General features: G+C 52.1%; 1 protein-coding gene across 1 annotated transcript; it reads right to left on the bottom strand.

Moving 5' to 3' along the window:
• Nucleotides 1-1,585: 1,585 nt before the first annotated feature.
• GLIPR2 (GLI pathogenesis related 2) lies at nt 1,586-21,486 on the bottom strand. The gene is made up of 5 exons (XM_079926734.1): nt 21,418-21,486; nt 11,634-11,742; nt 11,174-11,277; nt 9,250-9,327; nt 1,586-2,143 (listed from the first exon to the last, which is right to left on the bottom strand). The coding sequence occupies exons 1-5, from the start codon at nt 21,428-21,430 to the stop codon at nt 1,983-1,985; spliced, it is 465 nt and encodes a 154-aa protein (XP_079782860.1). The 5' UTR covers nt 21,431-21,486; the 3' UTR covers nt 1,586-1,982.
• Between the last annotated feature and the right edge of the window lie 1,459 nt (nt 21,487-22,945).

The following is a 22,945-nucleotide window of genomic DNA, read 5'->3' as shown; positions in this document are numbered from 1 at the left end:
ATAAGACCTCATCTCAAGGCCCTCAGCTGGGTCTCTTTACTCCATCCATCCTCAGCTTCCTGCCCAGCTCAGCATTTTCTGTTCACGGAAACTCCCTAAGGGAGGGGACTCTAATATTCTAATCTTCTGGGGACCATCAGCTGATATATCAACTTGTTGGGAAGCCCTGAAGAAAATGAAGGGTATGTTTTAAAGATACAGATTTGGCCTGGAACTAGAAAGGTCAAGAAGAGTCTTTCCGTATTTCCACCTGTTTTATACCTCTGACAACTGGCTTTCTCACTTCTATATATTTCCAACTCATAACAGGGCTTGCACACAGCTTTGGCTTGCCGTGGCCTTAATTCAAACTCGTGGCATCCGTATTTTTTCAGTTCCACTGGTAAATTCACTCCATATTTCTTGGCTCAAATTCCCAGTCCATGGCCAGCCTAGGGACTGGCTGCCCTTGGATCACATGTCCACTCTAGACCAGTCAGCTGTGTGATGGTAGGTCACGTGATTCAAAACATAGACACCTAAGGAGCACGGTCTACAAGGGAGAGGTTGGAGGTATTCAGAATCTTGAGTTACCTAAGATGGGAACTCAGAGTTATGGATTACCTTAGTCACTGATACAGAATCAGGCATGAATCACATGGGAGTAAGATATTACACAAACAAAAAAGATTTTATCAATATCCCTGGGTGAAATGAAGGGCACAGAATGAGCCGGTGTTCACAGTGCCACAGAGACCTTCAAAGACTGGCCTGCACAGACTCCCAGCCCTGCCTATCTCACCACCTGGAGATGCCACAGTTTCAGGGACACACAGCTTGGCACCTGGGTTGGTCCCTCCCACATGGACCATGTGAAGTCGTTATTCAAGAGGGCTTTGTGTAGTTTGAGGCAAAACACAGAACTAAATTAGCGACGCTAAGCCCCCGCATGGGAGACATCTTCCTGGAACATTTGGGCCTGTCACACATTCCTGGAGGGAGCAGCAACACAGCTGCAGCCACAGCTGCCAGGAACACGCCCCGGGCTCCCACCCTGTGCGCTGGGGGGAGGGCAGAGGCTGGAGGGCTTCCTCCGGGGGCCCTGAGTGAGCTCACCCTCACCCCCACGCTCACTGACTTCATCCTCCAAGGCTGCTTGGCCAAGAGCCCAGGCGGTGTGAGGGGCTTTCTCCCAGAACAGGCCCTAGGCCACCAGGCTGAGTGGGGGATGGGTGAATCGCAGGCCTAGCCCAGCTCCCTGGAAACCAAGGTGGTGCTGGGGGGCGTATTGAACTCTGAAATGCCCGTGGATTTTAAGAAAAAAGGGAGGGTGGTGGGTGGGCAAGGGGCGGTGGAAGGTAGAAAAATGCAAGGAAGTAAAGCTTTTTTCTCCATTTGTTCTTTGGCAATCCCACCAGAGAATTCCAGGAGGAGTGCAGATGACATCATGGCTTACAACGGAGAAATCTCAGTAATTCTGTGAAATGGAGCCCCTGCCTACCCCGTGTTTCCGATGGAAGCTGCTTTATATTTATGTGTTTAAAGCTGTATCTTGTGTCACATTTAATGAGGGTTTAATATTCTTAAATATCTACCAAAAGTAGATTACAATGCATGAAGGTCACATAAAATGAACTTCATTTTCTCAGCATCACAAACATTTGGAATACAGAAAGTCCAGGGATGGATATTATAAGTAAGAAAGGTACAAAAGGAGTTTGCTTAAAAAATTCTTTTAAAGTTTAAAAATTGATTCCCCCCCGCCAAAGTCCAAATAATTGTAGTCTAGGGAACCATCAAGGTAAAGGCTTCATATGCTCATTTCTTTGGTAAGAATGAATTCATGCAGAACTGTAAAACCGAGTGTGTGCTCAAGAGACTCACAGCATCACACGAGCAAGCACATACACCCACAGGGACAGACACACAGCTGAGTTTTTGTTGTTCTAGGCATTTCAAATCCAAGTTCTTACGTCTGCCACCTGCCCGTTACATTGGCCAAATTACTTCTTTGGAGGCAGGACATTTTCTTCAAAGAAGCCCTGGTTGACGACATTCCCTGCTGGGAAGTATCTAGCCACCACGAAGGAGGACCCATCACCTGCAGATGCCTTCCCCACTCCCATCTTCTTTGTATTCTTCCATACCATGGCAGTGAAATGTCCTGTAGGGGAGCAGTCATGGGGAGAGGGAAACAGATTAGTTAGCAAAGCCTGGAGAATGATGTTGCAAGGGACTCTTGAACCCCTGTGCCGTCCTGCCATGCTGTGAGAGGCTTGATCTTCAGCCACCGATCAGAGGGAGGAGACACAAAACACGGACCAATTTTCTAATGCATCGGGTCCTCTCAGTCAGCCACAAAGACCCTACTCATCTCACTCTCTGATGCCCAAAGGTTTCATGGTCTCCCAGAGATCATGGCAAAGCCCAGAGACCCCAACAATTAGGATGCCACCCTACCTGGCACCTGCTTCCACCCCTCCCCCCGAACTGTACTCTTCAAGGTCACCAATGATCTCCATGTTCCTTCCCAATGGTCACCTTTTGTCTTCATCTTACTTGATATCTCAGGAACATTAATGGAGTCGACTCTTCCGCTTTTCAAAGGACTCTCCTCTTTTGGTTTCCTCTCTTGGCATTCCTCCCATGTCACTGCCTCTTCCTCTTCCTCCTCTATCTCACTTGTGAATATTAGAGGACCCGCATTTCCCAAGGCTCAATCCTGGGCTCTCTTATCTTTTCTTTTTGCACTCTTCAGGCGATTTCATCTTTCCCTGGCTCCCAAATTTCTTTCTCCAGCCCAAATCTCTCCTCTGTGTTCCAAACACAACTACTTACTTGACATTTCCACTTGGATGAGTCACAGGCCTCTCAAATTTAACCTGCCCAAACCTCACTCTTGATTTTGGTCCCTCCCATTTCCATGTCTGGTACCTCTGTGCACAAAATCCTCAGGGTGGCTCTGTATTCCTCCCTCCTGCTCATTTCCTCACAACAACCCATCATTCAATCCTGAAGAATCGGAAGGGTAAACTGTGACAAAGTGAGAGAGTGGCATGGACATATATACACTACCAAACGTAAAATAGATAGCTAGTGGGAAGCAGCCGCATAGCACAGGGAGATCAGCTGGGTGCTTTGTGATCGCCTAGAGGGGTGGGATAGGGAGGGTGGGAGGGAGGGAGACGCAAGAGGGAAGAGATATGGGAACGTATGTATATGTATAACTGATTCACTTTGTTATAAAGCAGAAACTAACACACCATTGTAAAGCAATTATACTCCAATAAAGATGTTAAAAAAAAAATCCTGAAGAATCTAACTCCAAAATACATCTCTAGTCCATCCACTCCCCAAACTGTGGTCTCAACCGCAAACTTTTCTCACTTGGGACCACTGCAACAGCCTTCGCCTGGCTCTCCAGAAGCCACCCTTGCTGCCTCAATTCACTTTCCACTGACATAGCCAGAGTGATCATTTTGAGACATAAGTCATATCTGTTTACTTCTCTGCTTAAAAATCCTTCCATTGTTTAGTCGTACCTAAAACGAGAGTGAATGCTTTGCCCCAGTGGCCTCGTTTCCATTCCTTGAACACATCCGGTTATTTCTGACTATAAAGCCTTTGCACACACTGGCCGCTGTATGCAACGCTCTTCTGATGACCAGCGTTTTCTTGTCCCTTAGGTGTCAGCCCAAATGTCACTTTTTCAGGGGCTTCCCTGGTGGCACAGTGGTTGAGAGTCAGCCTGCCGATGCAGGGGACACGGTTTCGTGCCCCGGTCCGGGAGGATCCCACATGCCGCGGAGCGGCTGGGCCCATGAGCCATGGCCACTGGGCCTGCGCGTCCAGAGCCTGTGCTCCACAACGGGAGAGGCCACAACAGTGAGAGGCCCGCGTACCACAAAAAAAAAAAAAAAAAGTCACTTTTTCAGAGAGGCCTTTCACAATCACTCTTATTTCCTGAACACCTCCCTCTCCTGAGTCTTATTGCACCATTTTCCCCCTCGTATCATTCTTACCATTTGCAATGGTGTATCTGATTATTTGCTAATTGTTTGGCTCCTTCACTAGGCCATGAGCCCCACATGGGCAGGAACCAAATTGATTTATTCATCAAAGTACATGCAGTGCCCTGGCACAGCCTGACACATGGAAAATGTAAAATAAACCTTTGTTGAATGAATGAATGGAATGCATGAGTGAATGAATGAAAAGCATATGGAAGAACCATCTTGGACTAAGTTCTGCCACCACTGGAAATGCAGGCTTTCTACAGTTTGAGCTCTTTGAGACCTTGACAAGTTAGAGCCTCCTTCAGTTCCCTCTGCTCTGAGCCAAATAGCCCAGTTCCTTCTCAAGCTACTGCCTGCCCCTCCAGGTGCTTCTGTGGCTTGCCAAAGCTTCCCAGCATCATTCTCTCACTGTTCAGGCTGCCTGCCCCTCACTCACTGGTATTTTCAAACTGCTAACATAGCTTAGCTTCTAACTCCCCTCCTGCTTTGGGGTCAAAGAGCTGATGCTGTAACATACTCTTTGCTCAATGACCATAAATTCTCATCTCCTGGGAGTAGAGACTGGGAGTTCATCCTTTGCACCTTTCTCATAGAGATCCTTTGACAGGTCAATGGGATATTTACTGCCATGTCACAGAATGGCATTCATTTTCGAAAACAACCCCAAAGATATTATATTTCCTCTTTGAGGGCAGGCACCATATCTGTCTTATTGACCGTTGGGCTTGGCACATAGTAGATGCCCAATTAATATCTGATGAAGAAAGGAAGAGACAGAGGGAAGGAGGAAAATTGTGATCAGAGTAGCTAAGCTTCCAGTGGCTGGTTAGGAAAGAAAGAGGGCAACTGCTTTATACCTATTAAGATGGAAATTATTTAAAAAACAAAACCAAATAACAAATGTTGATGAGGATGGGGAGAAATTGGATCCCTTTTGCTTTGCTGATGGGAATGTAAGATGGTGCAGCCACTGTGGGAGACAGTACGGCAGTTCCTAAAATAATTAAATACAGAATTACCATATAATCTGGTAATTCCACTTCTAGGCATACACCCAAAAGAACTGAAAGCAGAACTCAAATATTTGTACACCAGTGTTCATGGCAATATTATTCACAACAGCCAAAAGGGGGAAAGAAAACAACTGCCCGTCGACAGATGAATGGATAAACAAAATGTTGTATGTATACACAATGGAATATTACTCAGCTTTAAAAAAGAAATAAAATTCCAACATATGCTACAACATGGATGAACCTTGAGGGTATTATGCTAAGTGAAATAAGCCAGACACAAAAGGATAAATATTGTAGGATTCTTACCTATATAGGTAGAATAGTCAAATTCATGGAGACAGAAAGTAGAATAGTAGCTACCAAGGCTTGGGCTGGGGGTGGTAGGAAAGGATAAGAGTTATTGTTTAATGGGTTTAGAGTTTCAATTTGGGATGATGAAAAAGTTCAGCAGATGGATGGGGGTGATGAGTGCACAGCGACATGAATGTACTTAATCCCACTGAACTGTATGCTTAAAAATGGTTAAAACGGTAAATTTATGTTAAGTGTATTTCACCACAAAATAAAGAAAGAAAGAGAAAGAAAGAGGAAGAAAGAAGGAAGGAAAGAGACAGGCTGGTACCCACACTCTTCCATTCAGGGAAGAGACAGAGTTGATATTTCCCATTGTGTCTTGTATTTGGTAAGGACTAAATAAACCATCATTAATTAAATTGTGTTTTTTCCCCCTATAAATGAACTCCATTTTTATAATTTTGAAATTTAGGTATAGTTTATTTCTTTGTCTACATCCCTAAAAGATTTGAGTTTATTAAATTCTTTATGAAAATAAGCAAACATAAACACTAATCAGTAGGGTTGATGTGATACAATCAAAGCAAGAATTAAAAGAAAACAAACACTAAGTACGATTATGCATCCTGACCACTTATCCTTAACCTCATGTTAACTGCTGCTCGATACACTTTGATTCTCACCTCAGAAAAGAAGAAACACTACCTTCCAATTCACCCTTGGTCCTTACACTTTTTTTGTTTTTTGGGTCCTTACATTTTTGAGTCACATTTCTTTCCCATCTCCAGGCTGTCAGCAGGTGTCACTGCTTCTATAGACTGTCTTGTTTTTTCTTCTTCTTCTTTTCTCTTTTGTTTTTTCTAATTTGGCCACACCATGAGGCATGTGGGATCTTAGTTCCCCAACCAGGGACTGAACCCAAGCCCCTTGCATTGGAAGCATGGAGTCTTAACCACTGGACTGCCAGAGAAGTCCCTTAGACTGTCTTTTCATTAAGGCTCAGGCCCTTTTTCATACAAGGCTTTTCTCCAAGAGACCACATGCTTTGGCCACTGACCCACCCACTCTCTCTGTCACCCAGACAAGGAAGAGCTGCCATTTATCCACTGGTTGCCAAGAAAATAATTACAGACACCACATGCGCACCAGCAGTGTGAATGCCCGTGGAAGCCTATTCCAAATCGATGAGACTAAGTAATGCTTCTTCTGACTGGAGAGGTTTCTGTCTGCGGAGATAATTAAGCCTGGGTATTTAGAGATGAATTAAAGGACACAACTTCCTTAGCAACCATCAGATACACACTGGTTTCTAACCCTAAACTACTAACAGCTTCCTTCTTTTTCTTTTTTTTTTCCTAAAGGGATCACATCCTCTTTCCTGCTATGGACTCAAACTTCCTAGAATATGCATTTGAAAAACAAGTTGAGTAAGTTACAGTACATCCTTGCAAGAGAATAATGCATAAGAAAGAGGAATCTCTTTCTGTATTGATATGGAACAATCTCTGCCAAGCTGCTGTGTGGACAAAGCAAGTGCAAAACAGATCATCTATCTGACACCAGAGTATAAAAAAGGGAAAAGGGAGCATTTACACAACTGCTGGTTCAGAACATCTCTAGAATGATCCACAAGAAACTGGTATTACTGGTTGGGAGGGAAAGCGCTGGAGGCCAGGAACGGAAGGAAGACTTTCCACCTTATACAGCTTGCAAATTTCATGTCATATAAAAGTATTATTTATTCAGAATAAACAAAGCCTACTCATTAAAAGAAAACATAAAGGGACTGCAGGAAGCTATTTTTCTCCGCTCAGCACAAAGCATAGAACTGTGTCCTTCATCACAAGACTTTGACCCAGGTGGGGTGCGGTAGGGACAGATTATAGGATATTTCAAAGGCCTTTGCACCTGCAACATGGACTCAGGTCAGGGAACCCCTGAACCATGGTGCAGCAAGAAGCAGCTCTGGGGGAGGCTGACTCATGGGGGATGGGCCTGAGCATCTTTAAGGGTCTTGCGAGCCCCGCTTATATCACCACCCAAAGCTGTGCTCCTGTCTGAGGATCAGGCTCTGTGTGACCCAGGCATCGTCCACTGGCACCTGGGATGGCATAGGGCCTGGAGGCTCTGGGGTTTTCCTCTTTAGGGCTGGGAGATGTGGGGCAACAGACAGGATCACAGTGGGTCAGTGGTCACGGAAAGTTGAGTCCCATCTCCAGTTCTGACACTTGAGAGATTCCCACCTTGGAGCAGGGGCCATGTAAAAAGCATCAGATTGAGGACAGAAGGTAAACAGGAGTCTCTTCCCCTTTCTGGGCCTCAGTTTCTCTTCTGCAAACGGGTGGAATAAAGCCCCACCTTCAAATGGTGTTGCAGGGTTACGTGGCCATGGAGGCAGAGATGCTTTTCACTGTCAAGTGGCGTGCACACACGAGCAACGCCAATCACTTGCTCTGACACATGTCTGATTGCCCAAGAATCTTGCTCAACGGAAAAGGACGTCCAGACGCTGTGAAATAAAACGTCTTCTGGACACTGATCTTTATGAAAAGAAAACCAGGTTCTGCCTACACGTCCTTAATCACTGGTAGGAGGTTGTCACTGTTCCCTCCCTCACCTCTCAAATCTAATTGCCACAGAACCAGCAATTCTCACTCAGGGCCTGACAGTGGCCTCCTTGTCCTGCCCCGCAGGGCAGACGCTTCTACCTCTCCCCACACGACTGCAAGAACCCCTGCCCAAAGGGGTGAGCACAAACCACAGGAAACGGTGACTGGCTCTGAGAACATGTCACTTCCTGCTTCTGAAGAAGTCTCCGGGGGTAAGAAGCCATAAGTGGCTCCATCCATGGGTGGGATGGGGTGGGGCAGAGGAATGGGGGGTGGACAGAGAACCCCCTTTCCAGTTTCCCTGGTGCCTTCTGGTCAGAGAAATGCACAGCCCCTTCCAACCCATCCTGGGCCCTGGGTGCATGTGAGTCGGTCCTGAGGAAAGACAGGAGCCTGGTGACTGCTGCTGAGGGGCGGGGGGAGCCCAGAGCTCGGAGCGGCTGCCCGGGGCTTAGTAAGCTAACCATTTACTGCTCACCGGGGAGGCCTACGCAAAGGCTGATGGTCCCTGGCCAGTCCCCTGCATCTAAATACTGGCTCTCAGAACGTCCCATAGAGGCCTCTGCCTTGTCCCTCTCCCTTGGGGACAGGGAAGAACAGGGAGTCGACTCTAGTTCACACAACTAATAGTGCCAGAGCTGAGACTAGATCCAAGCTTTCTGCATTCCAGGCCGTCCTGAATGACAAACTCGAGTATAAAGGTGAAGGGAGAATGCCTGGGAGGCTGTGAGGAGTGAGGTGCAGAGAGGAAGGATGTGAGGGTGTGGGGGGAGGAGGGAGCTCAGACCAGAAGAGCCAGCAGCTTGGCCGTTTTGTCAACGGCCCCAGGAAGCCACTGGCAGCTTAAGCAGGAGAGCAGCGTGGGCAGAAAGGGTCTTAGAATATTCTGGCCGCTGGGGAGCAGGCTGGAGCAGAAGCGGGATGACAGGTTAAAAGCGCTGAGGCATCACTCCTGGAGAGAAACACTCAGCGACCTTTGAAATCCACAGCCTCCTTATATCACACTCCAGTCAGGTGAAGAGCTTTGAGCTGGTGGGACAGGAATCGGCAGCTTGGGTGCTCTTGGATGGAGGTGTGTGTGTGTGTGTGTGTGTGTGTGTGTGTGTGTCTGTGTGTGTGTGTGTGTGTGTGTCTGTGTGTCTGTGTGTGTGTGTGTTGGGAGAGGTGTTGGGGAAAGAGGGTTTTGCCCTCTGGGCAAAGTCAAACCACAGAAATATGGAAGAGGTGAAACAGGAGGGAAATAATTGATTTTCACAGGGTTAGCTCCTCTCTGAAGTCAGACCCAAACTGCAACCCAGCCCAGGGCCGGGTCACTGGTGTGACCATGTCACTCACCTGTCCCGGAAGTGAAGCCAGGCTGCTGAAAGTTGTAGTTCTTTATTTCACTGTACCATCTATCAGCCACCTCCTTTCCTGTATGGCAAAGAAAGTTTAAAACTCAGCAGCAAAATCAACCAACTCCCTATTCCTTCCATCTCCTCCCATTAACCCCAAAGCACCCATCCCACAGTTAGACGTCTCATAAAGCACCAACGAGCTGACATGGGGACTCCTGCCCATGAGCACATCCAGGCTGCAGGGAGGGCCTTGTTAGGGGTTGGAAAGAGCCCTGGCCTGAGGTCAGGGGACCAGCATCTGTGTCCCTGCCCTGACACTAATTCACTGTGTAATCCTGGGCAAGGCCTGCCCCGTTCTGTACAATCGGGTTGAATGCAACGTACTCCAAGGGCTTCTAATGATGCTCTGAGTTTCCGGGAGACCACACCTTCATCCCACCGCAAGTCTGGCTCCTGAAACACCCACAGGAGGAAATGTAATTGGGCCGGTGGGTCAGGGTCTCCACTGCAGGCAGAAGGGTACTCCCCTGGAGCATCCACTGGTCACAGCATTTCCCTGGGAGCGGCTGATCTCAGGGCCAGAGAGCTAGGAGCCTCGGACCTCAGAGCAGTAAGTCCTGAACTTGAATGAGTGCACCGATCACCTGGGGCTCTTGTTAGAATGCAGATTCTGACTTTGGAAGATGTAGGGTGGAGCCCTGAGTCTGCATTTCTAACAAGTTCCCAGGTGCCGCTGCTCATCCGTGGACCACACTTTGAGGAGCAAGTTCTTCGAGAACAGTGGCTACACAGCGGCCGCAGCTGGGGAGCTGTTCAAAATTACTGATGCCTGGGGCCTGCCACAGGCTGACTGTATCAGGGTCTCCGGAGGAGAGATCCAGGCACTAGTATTTTTTGAAAGCTCCACAAAAGATCCCAGTGTGTAGCCAGGGTGGGGAACCACTGCCCTAGAGATGTCCTACCCAACCCCTCTCTGTAGAGATGGGGAAACTGGGGCCAGGGAAGGTAGCAGATTTGCTCAAAGCCACACAGGGAGCCAGCGCGAGGAGCCCTGTCTCCTGCCGGCTCTCTCCCACCCCTCTCCCTTCTCCCCGCCAAGGCCCACAGTCTGAGCCTGGGGAGGGGCTGCGGGCCTCAGGCTCCTGCTTTCCCGGGGAGCAAGTGCACACTTCTCCTGGAGGGACTCTGCCTCAGGGAAACCAAGAGGACTCCCAGGGCCTCCCCGGGGAACTCCCAGGAATGTGAGGCCAGGGAGGGAGCAGTCATTCTCCCGAGGGAGTTTGGAGAAAGCTTCAGAGCACGAGGTAGCTCTCTCCAGCATTTTTCCTAAAAAGCCACGACAGCCTTGTCAGAGCCAGGAAGCTCAAGAATGTTTGGTCAGTGTGGTGGGATCACCATTCCAGGCTGTGACCTTGGATGAGAAATTGTCTTTCCCATTATTATTACTTTTTCCAGCACGGAAAAAAACTCTATTGCATTTTTTCTCGTGAAGAAAGTTAATACACAAGCACTGTAAATATTTTCGGAAAAACGTGAGGAACGTAAAATCCTTCTGAGGCTGGGGATGCTTCAGGGCCCGCAGGGTCAGGCTGAGACTCAGCACAGAAATGGTCTGTCTCCCCGCCCTCACTCCTCTGCTGGGAGCTCTTCTGGAAGGGGGGTGGGGCTGGGCAGTCTGACTCATCTCTGTGTCCCTGGCAGCCAGCACAGGCCTGGCCCTGAGCTGGCCATCGGAGACCTTGTGGTGAGCTGCAGTCAGCTCCTGGGAGCAGACAGACAGCTCTGGGGTTCTCTTCCCTTTTTCTGGGCCTGTGGCTACATCACGGCGACACCACCACGGAGGGCGCTGGGGCCAGGAGGGGCGTGCACGGATGTCCTAGGCCCGGCTCAGGCAGGAGCGGGGGAGCCGAGAAACGACTCACCTGTCTGATCGTAGGATGCCCACGCCAGGTTCTCCCCGCACTGGCCACGACTGGACTCCGGGCTGTGCTTGAGGATCCTCGTGCTGGCCAGGGCCTCTGAATACCTGCCGGAGTCCACGGTGCTTCCTTAGAGCGAGTACGGCCCAGGGAAGCCCCCGGAGTAGGAGCCCTAACCTGGTGTGGCTGAACTTCCTTCCCTGCCCTGGGCTCGCCGAGGCCATCAGGAGCATCACACCTGCAACTCCTCTAAGCCCCCACTCCAGTCCCATTTCACAGAGGAGCACACTGAGGCTCAGAGGAACAATGGAACCTGCCTGGGTAAGTGGCTGAGTGGTTATTCAAGTCTGGCTGTATTTGCCCCCCAACCCACGTCCCTCCTGCCTTCCAGAGCCCATCTGGGACTGCAGCAGGGGCAGCACGGGGAAGGGCCCGAGTTGCCCGGGGCCCCGGGGGGACTCACTGCTGAGCCTCCCGGTTGAGCTTCTTGCAGAGCTTCAGCGGGGCGACGCCATGCTGCTTCCGGTACTCATTGTGGGCCTTCAGGACCTCGTCATTAAACTGCTTGGAAGCTGCAATGATTTCAAGATGGAGACTGTCTCAGCGTGGAGAAAAGAGCCACGGAAAGTATGCCAGCAGGCTTCAGAGCAAAGCCCAGCTCAAACCTCAGCCCACGTGCCCAGGCTGCTGCCCCGGTCTCTGCACACTGATGCCCCCTGGACTACGCAGGGCCCCATGGGGCATGTTAGGCATTTGGATCTTTATCCAAGGCAATGGGAAGCGACTGAATGGGGGCGGGGAGTGAGCTGTGTTTCTGGAAGACCCTGCTGGCTGCTGAGTGGGGGATGGGCTGGAGGTGCAGAGCAGATGGTGGGAGGCAGGACAGGAAGCAGCAGGACTTCTGCAAGAAAATGTTTGAAGGAGACTGGGTAGCTCAGAGCGGACCTACAGTGCATGGTCAGGGGGACTGGCAAGGGCTGGAGGTGGGAGCCCAGAGAGAACAGGCCTGGCTGGGGTTGAGGGGTGCCTGCACTGTCCCGAGAGAGAGGGACAGATGAAGAGAAGAGGACCAACCAGGGTAGGACAGCATTGGGAAGCAGAGAGAGGGGAGAGTGTGGGAAACAACGCGGTGGTGGGGTGGGATCAGCTGGGCTCAGGTTTGCAGGTGAGGGAAGAGGTGGAGCTTGTGTCCAACTGGGTCACAACCTCAGAAAAAGCAAGGCCAAGAAGTGGTGAAGCCAAGGGTAGGCCAGGTCAGCAGTGGACAGAGGTCCCTTCAATTCGGATCTGAAATGGAACCCCATCCATCCCACATCCTCCATCCATCTCTCCACCACTCATCCATCCACCTATTGATTCATGATCTAAGCATCAACGTCCAACCACCCATCCATCATCCATCCAACCCCAGCCCATCCCTCTGTACATCTGCTCTCTGAGTGCCTCCTCTGGGCGAGGTCCCATAATGTACGCTGGGGGTCCAGAGACAAATCAGCCGTGTCCTGCCCTCAAAGAGCTCACACACAGAAGGGAGACAGCCTTGTAAACAGACACTAGCCAACAGTGTGGTAGGGCCAAGGTGCAGGTGAGCACAGGTCAAGAGGAACTCAGAGAAAAGCAGCCTAACACGGTCTGGGAGACCAGGAAGGCGACCCCTGATTTGAGGCCCCACAGATGTCTGGACAGGAGCCAGCCAGGCTAAGATTGTGAAGGCGCAGAGCGCAGCCTTAGGAATCTGGGAGTCCCCCCTCTCCCTCCCCCCACACCCCCTCCACCATGGAAACGGCGGGTGAGCTGGGTGAATTATGAGCGATGGCCACAGAGGGTCCACAACACTGAGCTAGTCCCCTCTGGCGGGAGCCTGCCCCTGAGGCCTGGCCATGGGCAGGGAGGGTGTAAACCAGAGGATGAAAGAAGCACCCCTCTGTCCACTAGCCTAGGTCACCTTCACCAGCCACCTTTCTCCTCCTCTGCTGTCTTCCCCCAGAGGCCGTGGAGATGAAGCAGCAGGGGTCCTCTTCCCCTCCCTCAGCCAGATCCCTCAGGTCTCCTGGGCCTTCAGATAGAATCCCACTGGGCCTCTGAGGGGATGTGAGGGAAGAAGACCCAGGGCTTGCCCTCCGGAGCTTTGGGCTAGACACCAACCCAGCAGAGGGAAGGAAACTGCAGGCTATGCCAGTGGTGGTCGAGCTTTCCAAGGGGTTTCCAAAATATTGGACAGCGAGTGGTCCTGACCTCAAACATTCCAGGGCCCGGCAGGGCAGTCCAGTGGGGTCCAGTCACAGTAATGTGGAGTGAGACAGGGACAGGGGTGGGAGAGGGGTGCTGAATGCCAGGATCTGGGAGATCTGGGTTGACAGGCAGAGATGGGGAGATGCTGTGACAAAGGCGTGGAGGTGAAAACCCTGATGATGGTAACTGGGCACAAGGCAGAGGGTGGAGCTACCACCTGAAGTCTCAGGCCTCTGTGGCCAAGAGGCCGGCTAAGCCCTTGCTGGAACGAAAGACAAGGATTTGGGGTTTATTGGAGGGAGGGGGGAAAAGGGAAGATACTGTCTAATGGGTACAGAGTTTCAGATCTACAAGATGGAAAAGTTCTGGAGATCTGTTTTACAGCAATGTGAATATACTTTACACTAAAAAATGGTTAAGATGGTAAATTCTATGTCATGTGTTTTTTACAATTAAAAAAAAAAGATGTTGGGTTTAGCATGTTCCTGTGGATAATGGAGTCACAGAGGCTTTTAAAGAACATCTCAGGGGCTTCGCTGGTGGCGCAGTGGTTGAGAGTCCGCCTGCCGATGCAGGGGACGCGGGTTCGTGCCCCGGTCCGGGAAGATCCCACATGCCGCGGAGCGGCTGGGCCCGTGAGCCATGGCCGCTGAGCCTGGGCGTCCGGAGCCTGTGCTCCGCAACGGGAGAGGCCACAACAGTGAGAGGCCCATGTACCGCAAAAAAAAAAAAAAAACAGAATATCTCAGGTGCAAGTGGCGGGAGCCACAACAACTCAGGGGAACCGCACTGGGGCCTCGCTGACAACACGCTAAGGAGTCAGCTGGGTGGCGTGGCAGCCAGAAACCCACGGGCTCCGGGGCGATGTGTTGCACAAGCCAGTGTCCAGCTGGAATGCTTCACCCAGCCCAGGCCCCACCTTGCATTAGAGGCAGTGAAAATCTGAAGTGTGTTCAGAGGTGGTGATGAGGTGAAGGAGGGGCTGGATAGGTGGTCTTATAAGGGATGGTTGCAAGTACAGAAGAAGATCAGACTTTGGAAGACACCGTAGAGGGCCCTGCTGAATTCTGGGGCTGCACAGGGCAGAGCTGGGGCCAGTGGGTGGAAAAGCCAGGATGACAGATTTCAGCTCAGCCTAAGAAAGATCTTTCTCTCCATGAACGCTTTCTGAAGACTGAAAAGGCTACCTCGCAAGGTAGTGAGCTCTCCAGCACTGGGGACAAACAAGCAGGTGATGCCTCTCAGAGGGATTCAGGCACTGAAGACCCAGTCAGATGACCTTTAAGTCCCTTCCAACCCTGAGATCCCATAAGGTCCCATCAGGGTAGGGGTGAGAGGAGGCAAGATGACTGACTGACCCCAAACTTCCAGGAGTTCATAGCTTGTCTAACGAGTGATCAAGGTAAGTGTATGTGTCCATGCAAGGGCAGGTGTGGATACACACATAGTGGCAGAAGGTCTCTATCTGAGTGACAGACCTGGCCAGGCCCATACTAATATCCCTTCCAGCTCCTATGTCCCAGGCAGGCCACGGTGGGACACTACGGGAGATGCATGGGACTGAGTGGCATGGGCAATGGTGATCACAGATGTATCAGGGAAGGCTCCCTGGAGGAGGTAATGAGGAGGCAAAAGCGCAGAAAGGGCCAGTGTGGAAGGGACCTGGTGTATCCCGGGGCTGTGTGGAGGAGGTGGAGATAGGGGAATGGGTGGGTCGCTAAGGTGAAGCCCGTTTAAAGACAGCTCTGAGTGCTGGGGTGAGATACACTGGACTCTGGAGTGCTCAGGCCCTGCAGTCTCCTTGGCAGAGGGGACATAAGGCTGCTAAAAACTAGGTCACTGCATTCCCAGAATGTGGGAAGTAGTGAAACAAAAGTGAAAGTTCCTGCGCCCAACCTAAGCTTGTAGCCCAGAAGCTGAAGCCAGTCATTGATCCCAGCAGAGCCAGTGCCCTGGGCCAGGGTTCCTAGGAAGGGGTCAGGAGGGGTGCCCTCTCTCCCTGCCCCTGGCTGGGAGGCCTGGCGGCCCCATGACCACACCCCTGGCTGACTCACTGGTCCCCTCTCACCACGGCAGCCAGTCCCAGTCCAGGCGGCCCCTGTGAGCAGAACCTCAACCTCAGGGAAGCAAGATACCACTGATGACCACACCCAGAAAGAGGCACACCTCACTTCTGTAGAGAAACCTGAGAGCAGATAAACATAAGGAAAAAAGGAGTCAGAGAAAACCCACCCATCCCTGCCTGATGCAGGGAGAGTCCTCAGAGCCACCCCATGGTTGTGGGGGGAGAAGAAGGGAGGGATTATGCCCTCATTTTGTGGGAGGGTAAACTGAGGCTCAGAAGTCACACAGCCTCAGGGTACCAGCCTGGAATGAAGGAGGACCTTTCTTCTGCTCGATGGCCAGCCATTCTAGGTGCCAGGCCTGTGCAAGATCTGATTTACTTCTCACCACCATTGTGGGAGCTTCCACTACTGTACCCATTTTTTGGATGAGGAAACTGAGGCTCAAGAAGGAAATAACCTGTCCACATTCCTACAACTGGTCCAGAGGTAGGCCCACGAGGAGAGAAACCCTGCCCTTAACCCCACCCCACCCCAAGGGTCACGAGACAGAGGAAATCATTGAGAAGAGAAAGATAGGGCCACCAGTCCCAGGAGGAGGATCAGCCTAGTGGGGTTGGCAGCCGCCTTCAAATCTCTGAGGGGAAAGAAGAGGAAGAAGGAAGAGGAGAAAAGAACTAAGATTTCTCAAGAGCCTCCTTTGTGCCAAGGCCTTTATAGACAGACTGTCGTGAGGGGCCCCAGAGGAAAATCAGGGGCTGTGGAGTAGAAGCTCCAGGGGGCAGACCTGGGGCTTAAGGCCAGAGCTGTTGAAAGGTGGAAGGGGCTGCCTGGGCCTGGCTCCTGCGGCTGAGGGAAGGCGGCTGGCCAGGGCGGTCTCTGCCGCTTGGAGGGTGCAGGCATCTTGGGTGGGGCTGGACTGGGGGCTCTTGAAGGTTCTTTAGGGCAGAGCTTCTAACTGTTGAATAAAGAATCTAAGGAGGTCCGTGCCCCTCCTCCCTCACAGCTGGTGGCTGCGACGGGCTCCTCCCTCAGCATCCATCCTCTTCGGAGGCCTCCCAGAGCCCAGCTGACTCATTTCTCAACCCTCGCCAGACTCCCCACCAGAGAGGCCCAGGACCGTCAGGGGCCAAGGCAGGAATTATGGACAGGCCCCTCTGGTCCCCTGGCAAGAAGCTAGAAGGCCTTTGGGGCAAAGCTGGTTTTGTTTGGTCCCCTGGCAAGAGGCTAGAAAGCCTTTGGGGCAAAGCTGGTTTTGCTAGTTTATCAGGAAGAAAGAATAAAAAGTTGATTAAAAAAACAAACATATGGGCTTCCCTGGTGGCACAGTGGTTGAGAGTCCGCCTGCCGATGCAGGGGACACGGGTTCATGCCCCGGTCCGGGAAGATCCCACATGCCGCGGAGCGGCTGGGCCCGTGAGCCATGGCTGCTGAGCCTGCGCGTCCGGAGCCTGTGCTCCGCAACGGGAGAGGCCACAACAGTGAGAGGCCCGCGTACCACAAAAAGAAAAACAAAATAAAAAAAAACCCAAACAAACATATATACACTAATATGTATAAAATAGATAACTAATAAGAACCTCTGTATAAAAAATAAATAAAATTCAAAAAACAAACAAACAAAAAAGCAATGAGTTCCAGATGAGTAGCTCTTTTCAGCTTGGGTTCCAGGAAATCCAAGAGGCAAATCCCAGCTCTGCCTTTTACTAGCTGGGTGACCTTGGACAAGTTGCTTCATCCCTCTGTGCCTCATTGACTCCATATACAAAATGGGGATAACAGTATTCACCTCACAGGGTTGTTGTGAGAATTAAATAAATTAATATTCGTAAATGCTTTAGAACAGATCTGGAGCAAAGTGAACAACTACAGTTCAACTAAATGTCAGCTATAATTATTATCATTACTGTTGGGCAGAGGAGCCTTTAGCCTCCTAAAGGAGGCTGACGTCCAAAGTTCCTCCTGGCCTTGGGGGAAACTGCTCCCATCAGATCCCTTCCCAGATTTTAACAGGAGCAGGGCTGCTGGTATTTAACCTGGCCTTGATGACCTCTTTCAGTACCTCTGAGCTCAGATATTTACTGAGTAAGTGAGCACAAGAACAAATGAATGAGATTCTCACACCATCACTGGGTAACCCTGAGGACAGGATTCTTCTCATTACAGAGGAGGAAACTTTGGTCTTTGGGAGGACATGTGAATTGCCCGAGGTCACACAGTGAGTCCACATGAGAGCCAGATCTAAGAATGTCCCTCCTTTGCCCCGGATCTCACACACTTTCCACCTTACAGACATCTTCCTTTCCCTAAGCAAGAATGACAAGGATGTCCCAGTGTATCGGCTGCCCCTTTGTGATGGGCAATAGTCACTGAAGGGCTGAAGAAGCCAGGGTAGAGAGAGCGCTTGCTCTCACCAGCAGACAAGTGGTCCCCTCTCCAGCCCTGCCTGCCGCCACTCAGGCCTGCCCGCCAGCACTGGGCAAGTCCCTGCCCAGTGCCAGGGCCCTGCTTCCCCACCTGTGTGAGAAGGAAGGATGACATCTGTGGTTTTCAAAATAGCTTCAAGGCAGGGAAACCCTTTCTTTGAACCTTTCTTTGGAATCAACAGATGAAAATGGTACTGCTGGGACTGACCTGGCCACATGGCCTCCCCCTGCAGAGGTGTGAGGGCCCTTGCTCAGTAGAAAATTCGGATTAGTTGGTCCCTGAAGGTCTTTCTGCTCTGATAACCTCTGGGGCTGGGAGATGTGGGTCAAGGGATAAGAAGATTCTTAGAGACAATTAGAGGGTGTGTGGATGTCCCTAAGGGCCAGAGTCCAGGCTGAGAAACAGGATGACAAGTGGTCATTGTGGTAGAGGGGACAGCACCCAGCTGGGAAGTCAGAGAGCTGGGTACAAATCCTAGTTTGTCTACTTATTGGTCAGGGTGTGAGCTTGGGCGAAGTACTCAACCTCTGTAAATCTATTCAGCTGATAACAACTGCCTCACAGTGCTGTTACGAAAGTTAGTAACACATGTGAAATACCCAGCTCCAAGCCTGGCACACAGCAGGAGCAGAATAATTGGTGATCACTCTTATTAGGGACTATATGAGAGGCTTTCACTGAGCCCCAGGCCATTGCCTTTCTCTGCCCGGCTGCAAACTGAAGCCCAGCAAGGAGACCAGGGCCAGTGGCCGGACCTGGAAGTCTCTGAACACTGGGCCAAGTGACTCCTGGAATTTAAGCTGTTTTGGTTATGTGACACTTTTCCAGCAATGCCCGCTACCCCAACAGCTCTGGGGTATATCTGAGGTTGAAGATTAAAAAGAGATGGGCTCCTATATAGGGATGAGGAAACTGAGGCCCAGAAGAGGCAGGCTCCTTATGAAAGTCTTTGTGGAACCACAGAAAGCCCCTGGGTGGATACACGTCTGTGATGCTGCCTGTCTTTTGGGCACAGACAGCCTCAGGCTGGCAGCCCGGAACATCAAGGTTTGGGCCCGTGTCACCCAGAAAAGTCATTTTCTCTTGGGGACCCTTAGGGGAGCCAGATACTATCCAGGGGGCTCAGAGTCTTCGGGGCGGGGTGGGGGGAGACAAAATGCATGTGGCTAAGGGCCAGCATTCTGAAATGTCCCTGGGTATATGTGGAGGGTGGGCATGGGAAGGGGGGTGGAAACTGCCTGAACCACCTCTAACCTGTCTTCCACCACCATCCTGCTCAACTCTGCACCTCCAGTCCTGGAAGGTGTCATCACCTTCCTGCACCCAGATTCATACCGCTGACCTTTCCTTCTTATTCACAGCAAGTTAGTCACCAAGTCTGCTCGAGGCTACCATTTCAAAAATCCATCCCCGCTTCCTCTCCAGTCCCTTAGATGTCTCTGTCATCTCTTGCCTGAGGAACTGCAGCAGCCTCTCCCTGACCCCCATCTCCACCCTCTTCCCATCTGATCCGCCCTCCACCCTGGAACAGCTCTAGTCCTGCGGCTTTGAGATCGATGCTTTTCAATGGTCCCCCCAGGTCCCATCGGAAAAAGTCCAAAGTTCCAAGACACTCTGGGGTCTGACCACCTCTTCCAGGAGCCTTCACTGGACGCTTGGGCAGAGATTCTCCCCTCCCCTGAGCTCCCACTTCTCTTCACCTGTACCTGTCTTGTGGCTTAGATCACTTTCCACCTCTTACTGGAGCCATGTGGTGCCTGTCTATCCCCCCAATCCCCTTTATGGTGCATTTCATAATCCACATGAACACTCCTGAGGGCAGGGGCCATGCCCTCCGCAGCACTGGGTCCACAGCTTGGTACAGAGCTCATAGATGGTGGAATGGAAGGATGAGAGGGAGGGAAGGATGGAGGGAGGGAGAGAGGGGGAGAGGGATGAATGAACAAATAGAAGATAGGCACCCAGCAGTTCTGGAAAACTGTTTCTTAGGGAAGAAGCCAGAAACAACTGATTAAAATGTAGCTGTAGAGAATTTGTGGATTTTCTCCTAATCTATAGAGAAAGGAACTGATTTCCCAAGTAGGGATCTCAAAGTGCCCTCTCACATCTTCCATGCTCGTGTCCCCGCCCTCCTCTCCCCACACCCGCCACCTATCACATTCTTCTTTAACTGCAAGTCACCTTTCCATACTGTAAAAGACCCTGGGGATGATATAGGCCATCCTCCTTGTATAGATGAGGAAACTGAGGCACAGAGAAGGAAAGGGCTTTGATTGAGATCACACAGCAAGTGATTAGCAGAGTCAGGGCTGAAAGCCAGACCTGTAACTACAGATAAGGGCAGGTTAGGACCAATGCCAGAGAAAACTACTTACTCCCAACACTGGTACCTCGTAAGTCCAGATCTTGAGGACAGGTTCAAGAAGAGACCCAGCCTTACCCATCTGAGGCTGACAATCTCAACTTCCCATGAAGCAGGACTTTCGAACTCTGTTCAAAAGCTGTTCATTAAAAAAGCCTCCTGTGAGGCAGGAACTATGCTGAGATAGACATGGTTCCTGGCTGCCAAAAGTGAGGAGTCTGTGGGAAACAGATCTTTGGCTGGGTAGTGTCCCAACCTGACTGCTGGGAGGGCTGCAACAAAGAAGACACCAGGTGGGGAAATCGGGGTGGGCTCCCAGCACAGGAGTTGAGCCTAGAAAGACGGGGAGGATTTTCAACTTCACCGAAGTGGGAGAGGTGGAGTGCTGGTGGTGGTGGTGAGTGCTGGGAAAGGGAACCCAGCGGAAGAGCTATGCCCAGAGCACAGCTGAGTGCAGGGGGAGGAAAGGGGCTGAAGAATGTGTACTCTTTTCACCTGCAGACAATGGGATGGAAGGTGTTAGGGAATGACGGCACTTCACCGGGACAGCCACCTGGTGAGGATGGGCCGCGACAGGTCAGAGAGAAAGGGGAAGCCGTTGTTGGCAACCGTGTGTAGCCTGACTGAGTCTGGCACCGGGTAGGGGTGGAGGGGCACTTAAAGGAGGAGAGACAACGACCGAAGAAAAGGATGCTCAGAGCTGTCTTTCGGAGGGTTGGTCGGGGCAAGCTGTTTTGCAGGAAGAGAGGCTGTCACAGTTCTGTGGCTTTTTCCAACTCTAACCCTGTCCTGAAACAAAGCAAAAGCCACGCCTTGGCCGGACGCTGAGCGCTAATCCCATCAGCGCCTGGAAGCCCTCCCTGACGCAATCTCTGGCTCGCAGACAGGAGGACCCTCCCTCGGTCTCGCCTTCCTCCCTCTCTCCCGAGGGCCCGACGGCCACCCCGGCTTCCTGGCTGCCCCGGAAATCGCCCGCGTCGCGAGCCCCTCCATCCCGCACCCAGTGGTCCCGGAGCGCGGCCGGAACCGTGTCGCCCCGGCGGAGGCTGTCGACCCGCTCCCCGGGGATCCAGCCCACCACGGGAAGAGTGACAGTGAAGACCCCGGAGCCTGGGGCTCCGAGCCATCCCCGCACCCCGGCCCGGCTAGCACGGCGAGCTCACCTGATTTGCCCATGGCAGGCTCTGCGCGCTCTTCGGCTCCCGCTGCGCTGCGCTGCGCTCCCTGCCGGCCCCGCGCCGCTCCGAGAGCCGAGGAGGAGGCCGGGCGGCTGCAGCTCCTCCCCCGGCGCGGCCCGGCCCCCGCCTTATAAGGCAGCGGCAGCTGCAGGAGGAGGCGCCTGGGGCCACACCGCCGGCTGCCTGGAGGAGGCACCGCGCGCCTTCTCGCCCTGCTCCCGAGAACTTGCCCCGAGTGGGGACCCCAGCGACCGCTCAGGGCTCTCCAGGTGCGGACGGGGAGCCCAGGACGTACTGGATACCTGTCCCTCTCGGGACACTGAATGGGGATGCAGAGGGAAGCCCACGCCTCTCACCCTGTTCCTGGTAGATGCTCAGCAACTGATGCGCTACGGGGACCGCGGGGCTCACAGTCGAGGTGTGAGGGTCGGTTCCGACCCGCGTCACCAGGGGTCGGTGCTCTTCCCGCCGCGGCCTGACCCCCACAAACCCCTAAGGCCCCGAGCATGCCGCCTTCCCCTCCCCAGTGACCCCGGGCTCCGAAGGGCATCTTCGTCCTCTCCCCAGCACACACCCTCTGGTGCGAGTCCAGGTGGGAGACGGGCACTCCCCAACCCTCCTGCGTGGCCGTCCCAGGGAGGCTCCTGCAGCCCCGCTCTGACCTGTCCTCTTGTCCCTCGTTGCCTGTCACACCAAGCCAAATCCCCCACCCCTGAAGTCAAACTAGACTTTTTTGCGGGGTTGGGAGGGCTCGCCAAGCGGCTTGCGGGATCTTAGTTCCCAGACCAGGGATCCAACCCGGCCTGGCAGCGAAAGCGCTGAGTCCTAACCACTGGACCGCCAGGGAATTCCCCAAAGTAGACTTTTTGATATTCCTCAAACACGTTCTGAGATTCCTCGCCTCCTTGCCTTCCTCAGGCTGTTCTGTCAGCATGGGCTGCTGGCCCATCTCTGACCATTCAAGTCCTACCCTTCCCTCAGGGCATAGGGGTCCCTTCAACTTCCAGAGGTCCTGACCTTTTCTGGCCTTGGGGCAGTGGTCAGTACATACCTAGCACTGGGGAGACTTGGTCTCAGTCACAGCCCCACCCCGTGTGAGAAGAGTGGGGAATAAAGACATAGCCTGGGGCACCTGTGTGAGATTCCCCAGAGTAACTCCTTATTGGGGAAGGGGCTCAGTAAACCCTAATTGAAGGAAGCTAATTTTAAGACCTTTCAATAAGTGGGCACTGAAGTGAACTGACTTATTATGAGGGTAGACCTTTTTTTTTTTTTCTTTTTTTTCGGGGGCTGTGTTGGGTCTTCGTTGCTGCACGCGGGCTTTCTCTAGTTGTGACAAGCGGGGGGCTACTCTTCGTTGCGGTGCACGGACTTCTCATTGCAGAGCACGGGCTCTAGGTGCGCAGGCTTCAGTAGTTGCGGCATGCAGGCTCCGTAGTTGTGGTGCACGGGCTTAGTTTGCTCTGCAGCATGTGGGATCTTCCCAGACCAGGGCTCGAGCCTATGTCCCCTA

Source organism: Stenella coeruleoalba (genome assembly GCF_951394435.1).
Source record: "Stenella coeruleoalba genome assembly, chromosome: 7".
NCBI classification, from domain to species: domain Eukaryota; kingdom Metazoa; phylum Chordata; class Mammalia; order Artiodactyla; family Delphinidae; genus Stenella; species Stenella coeruleoalba.
Note: the sequence above shows the minus strand (reverse complement) of the source record. Positions and strands in the feature narration are given on the sequence as shown.

Bases quoted from the DNA above. Each gene is read 5' to 3' on its own strand.
- GLIPR2 (XM_079926734.1), bottom strand. The intron at 9,328-11,173 runs GTGAGTCGTTTC...TTTGCCATACAG, and splicing joins GGCATCCTACGATCAGACAG to GAAAGGAGGTGGCTGATAGA. The intron at 2,144-9,249 runs GTGAGTGACATG...GCTCCCCTACAG, and splicing joins TGGCTTCACTTCCGGGACAG to GACATTTCACTGCCATGGTA.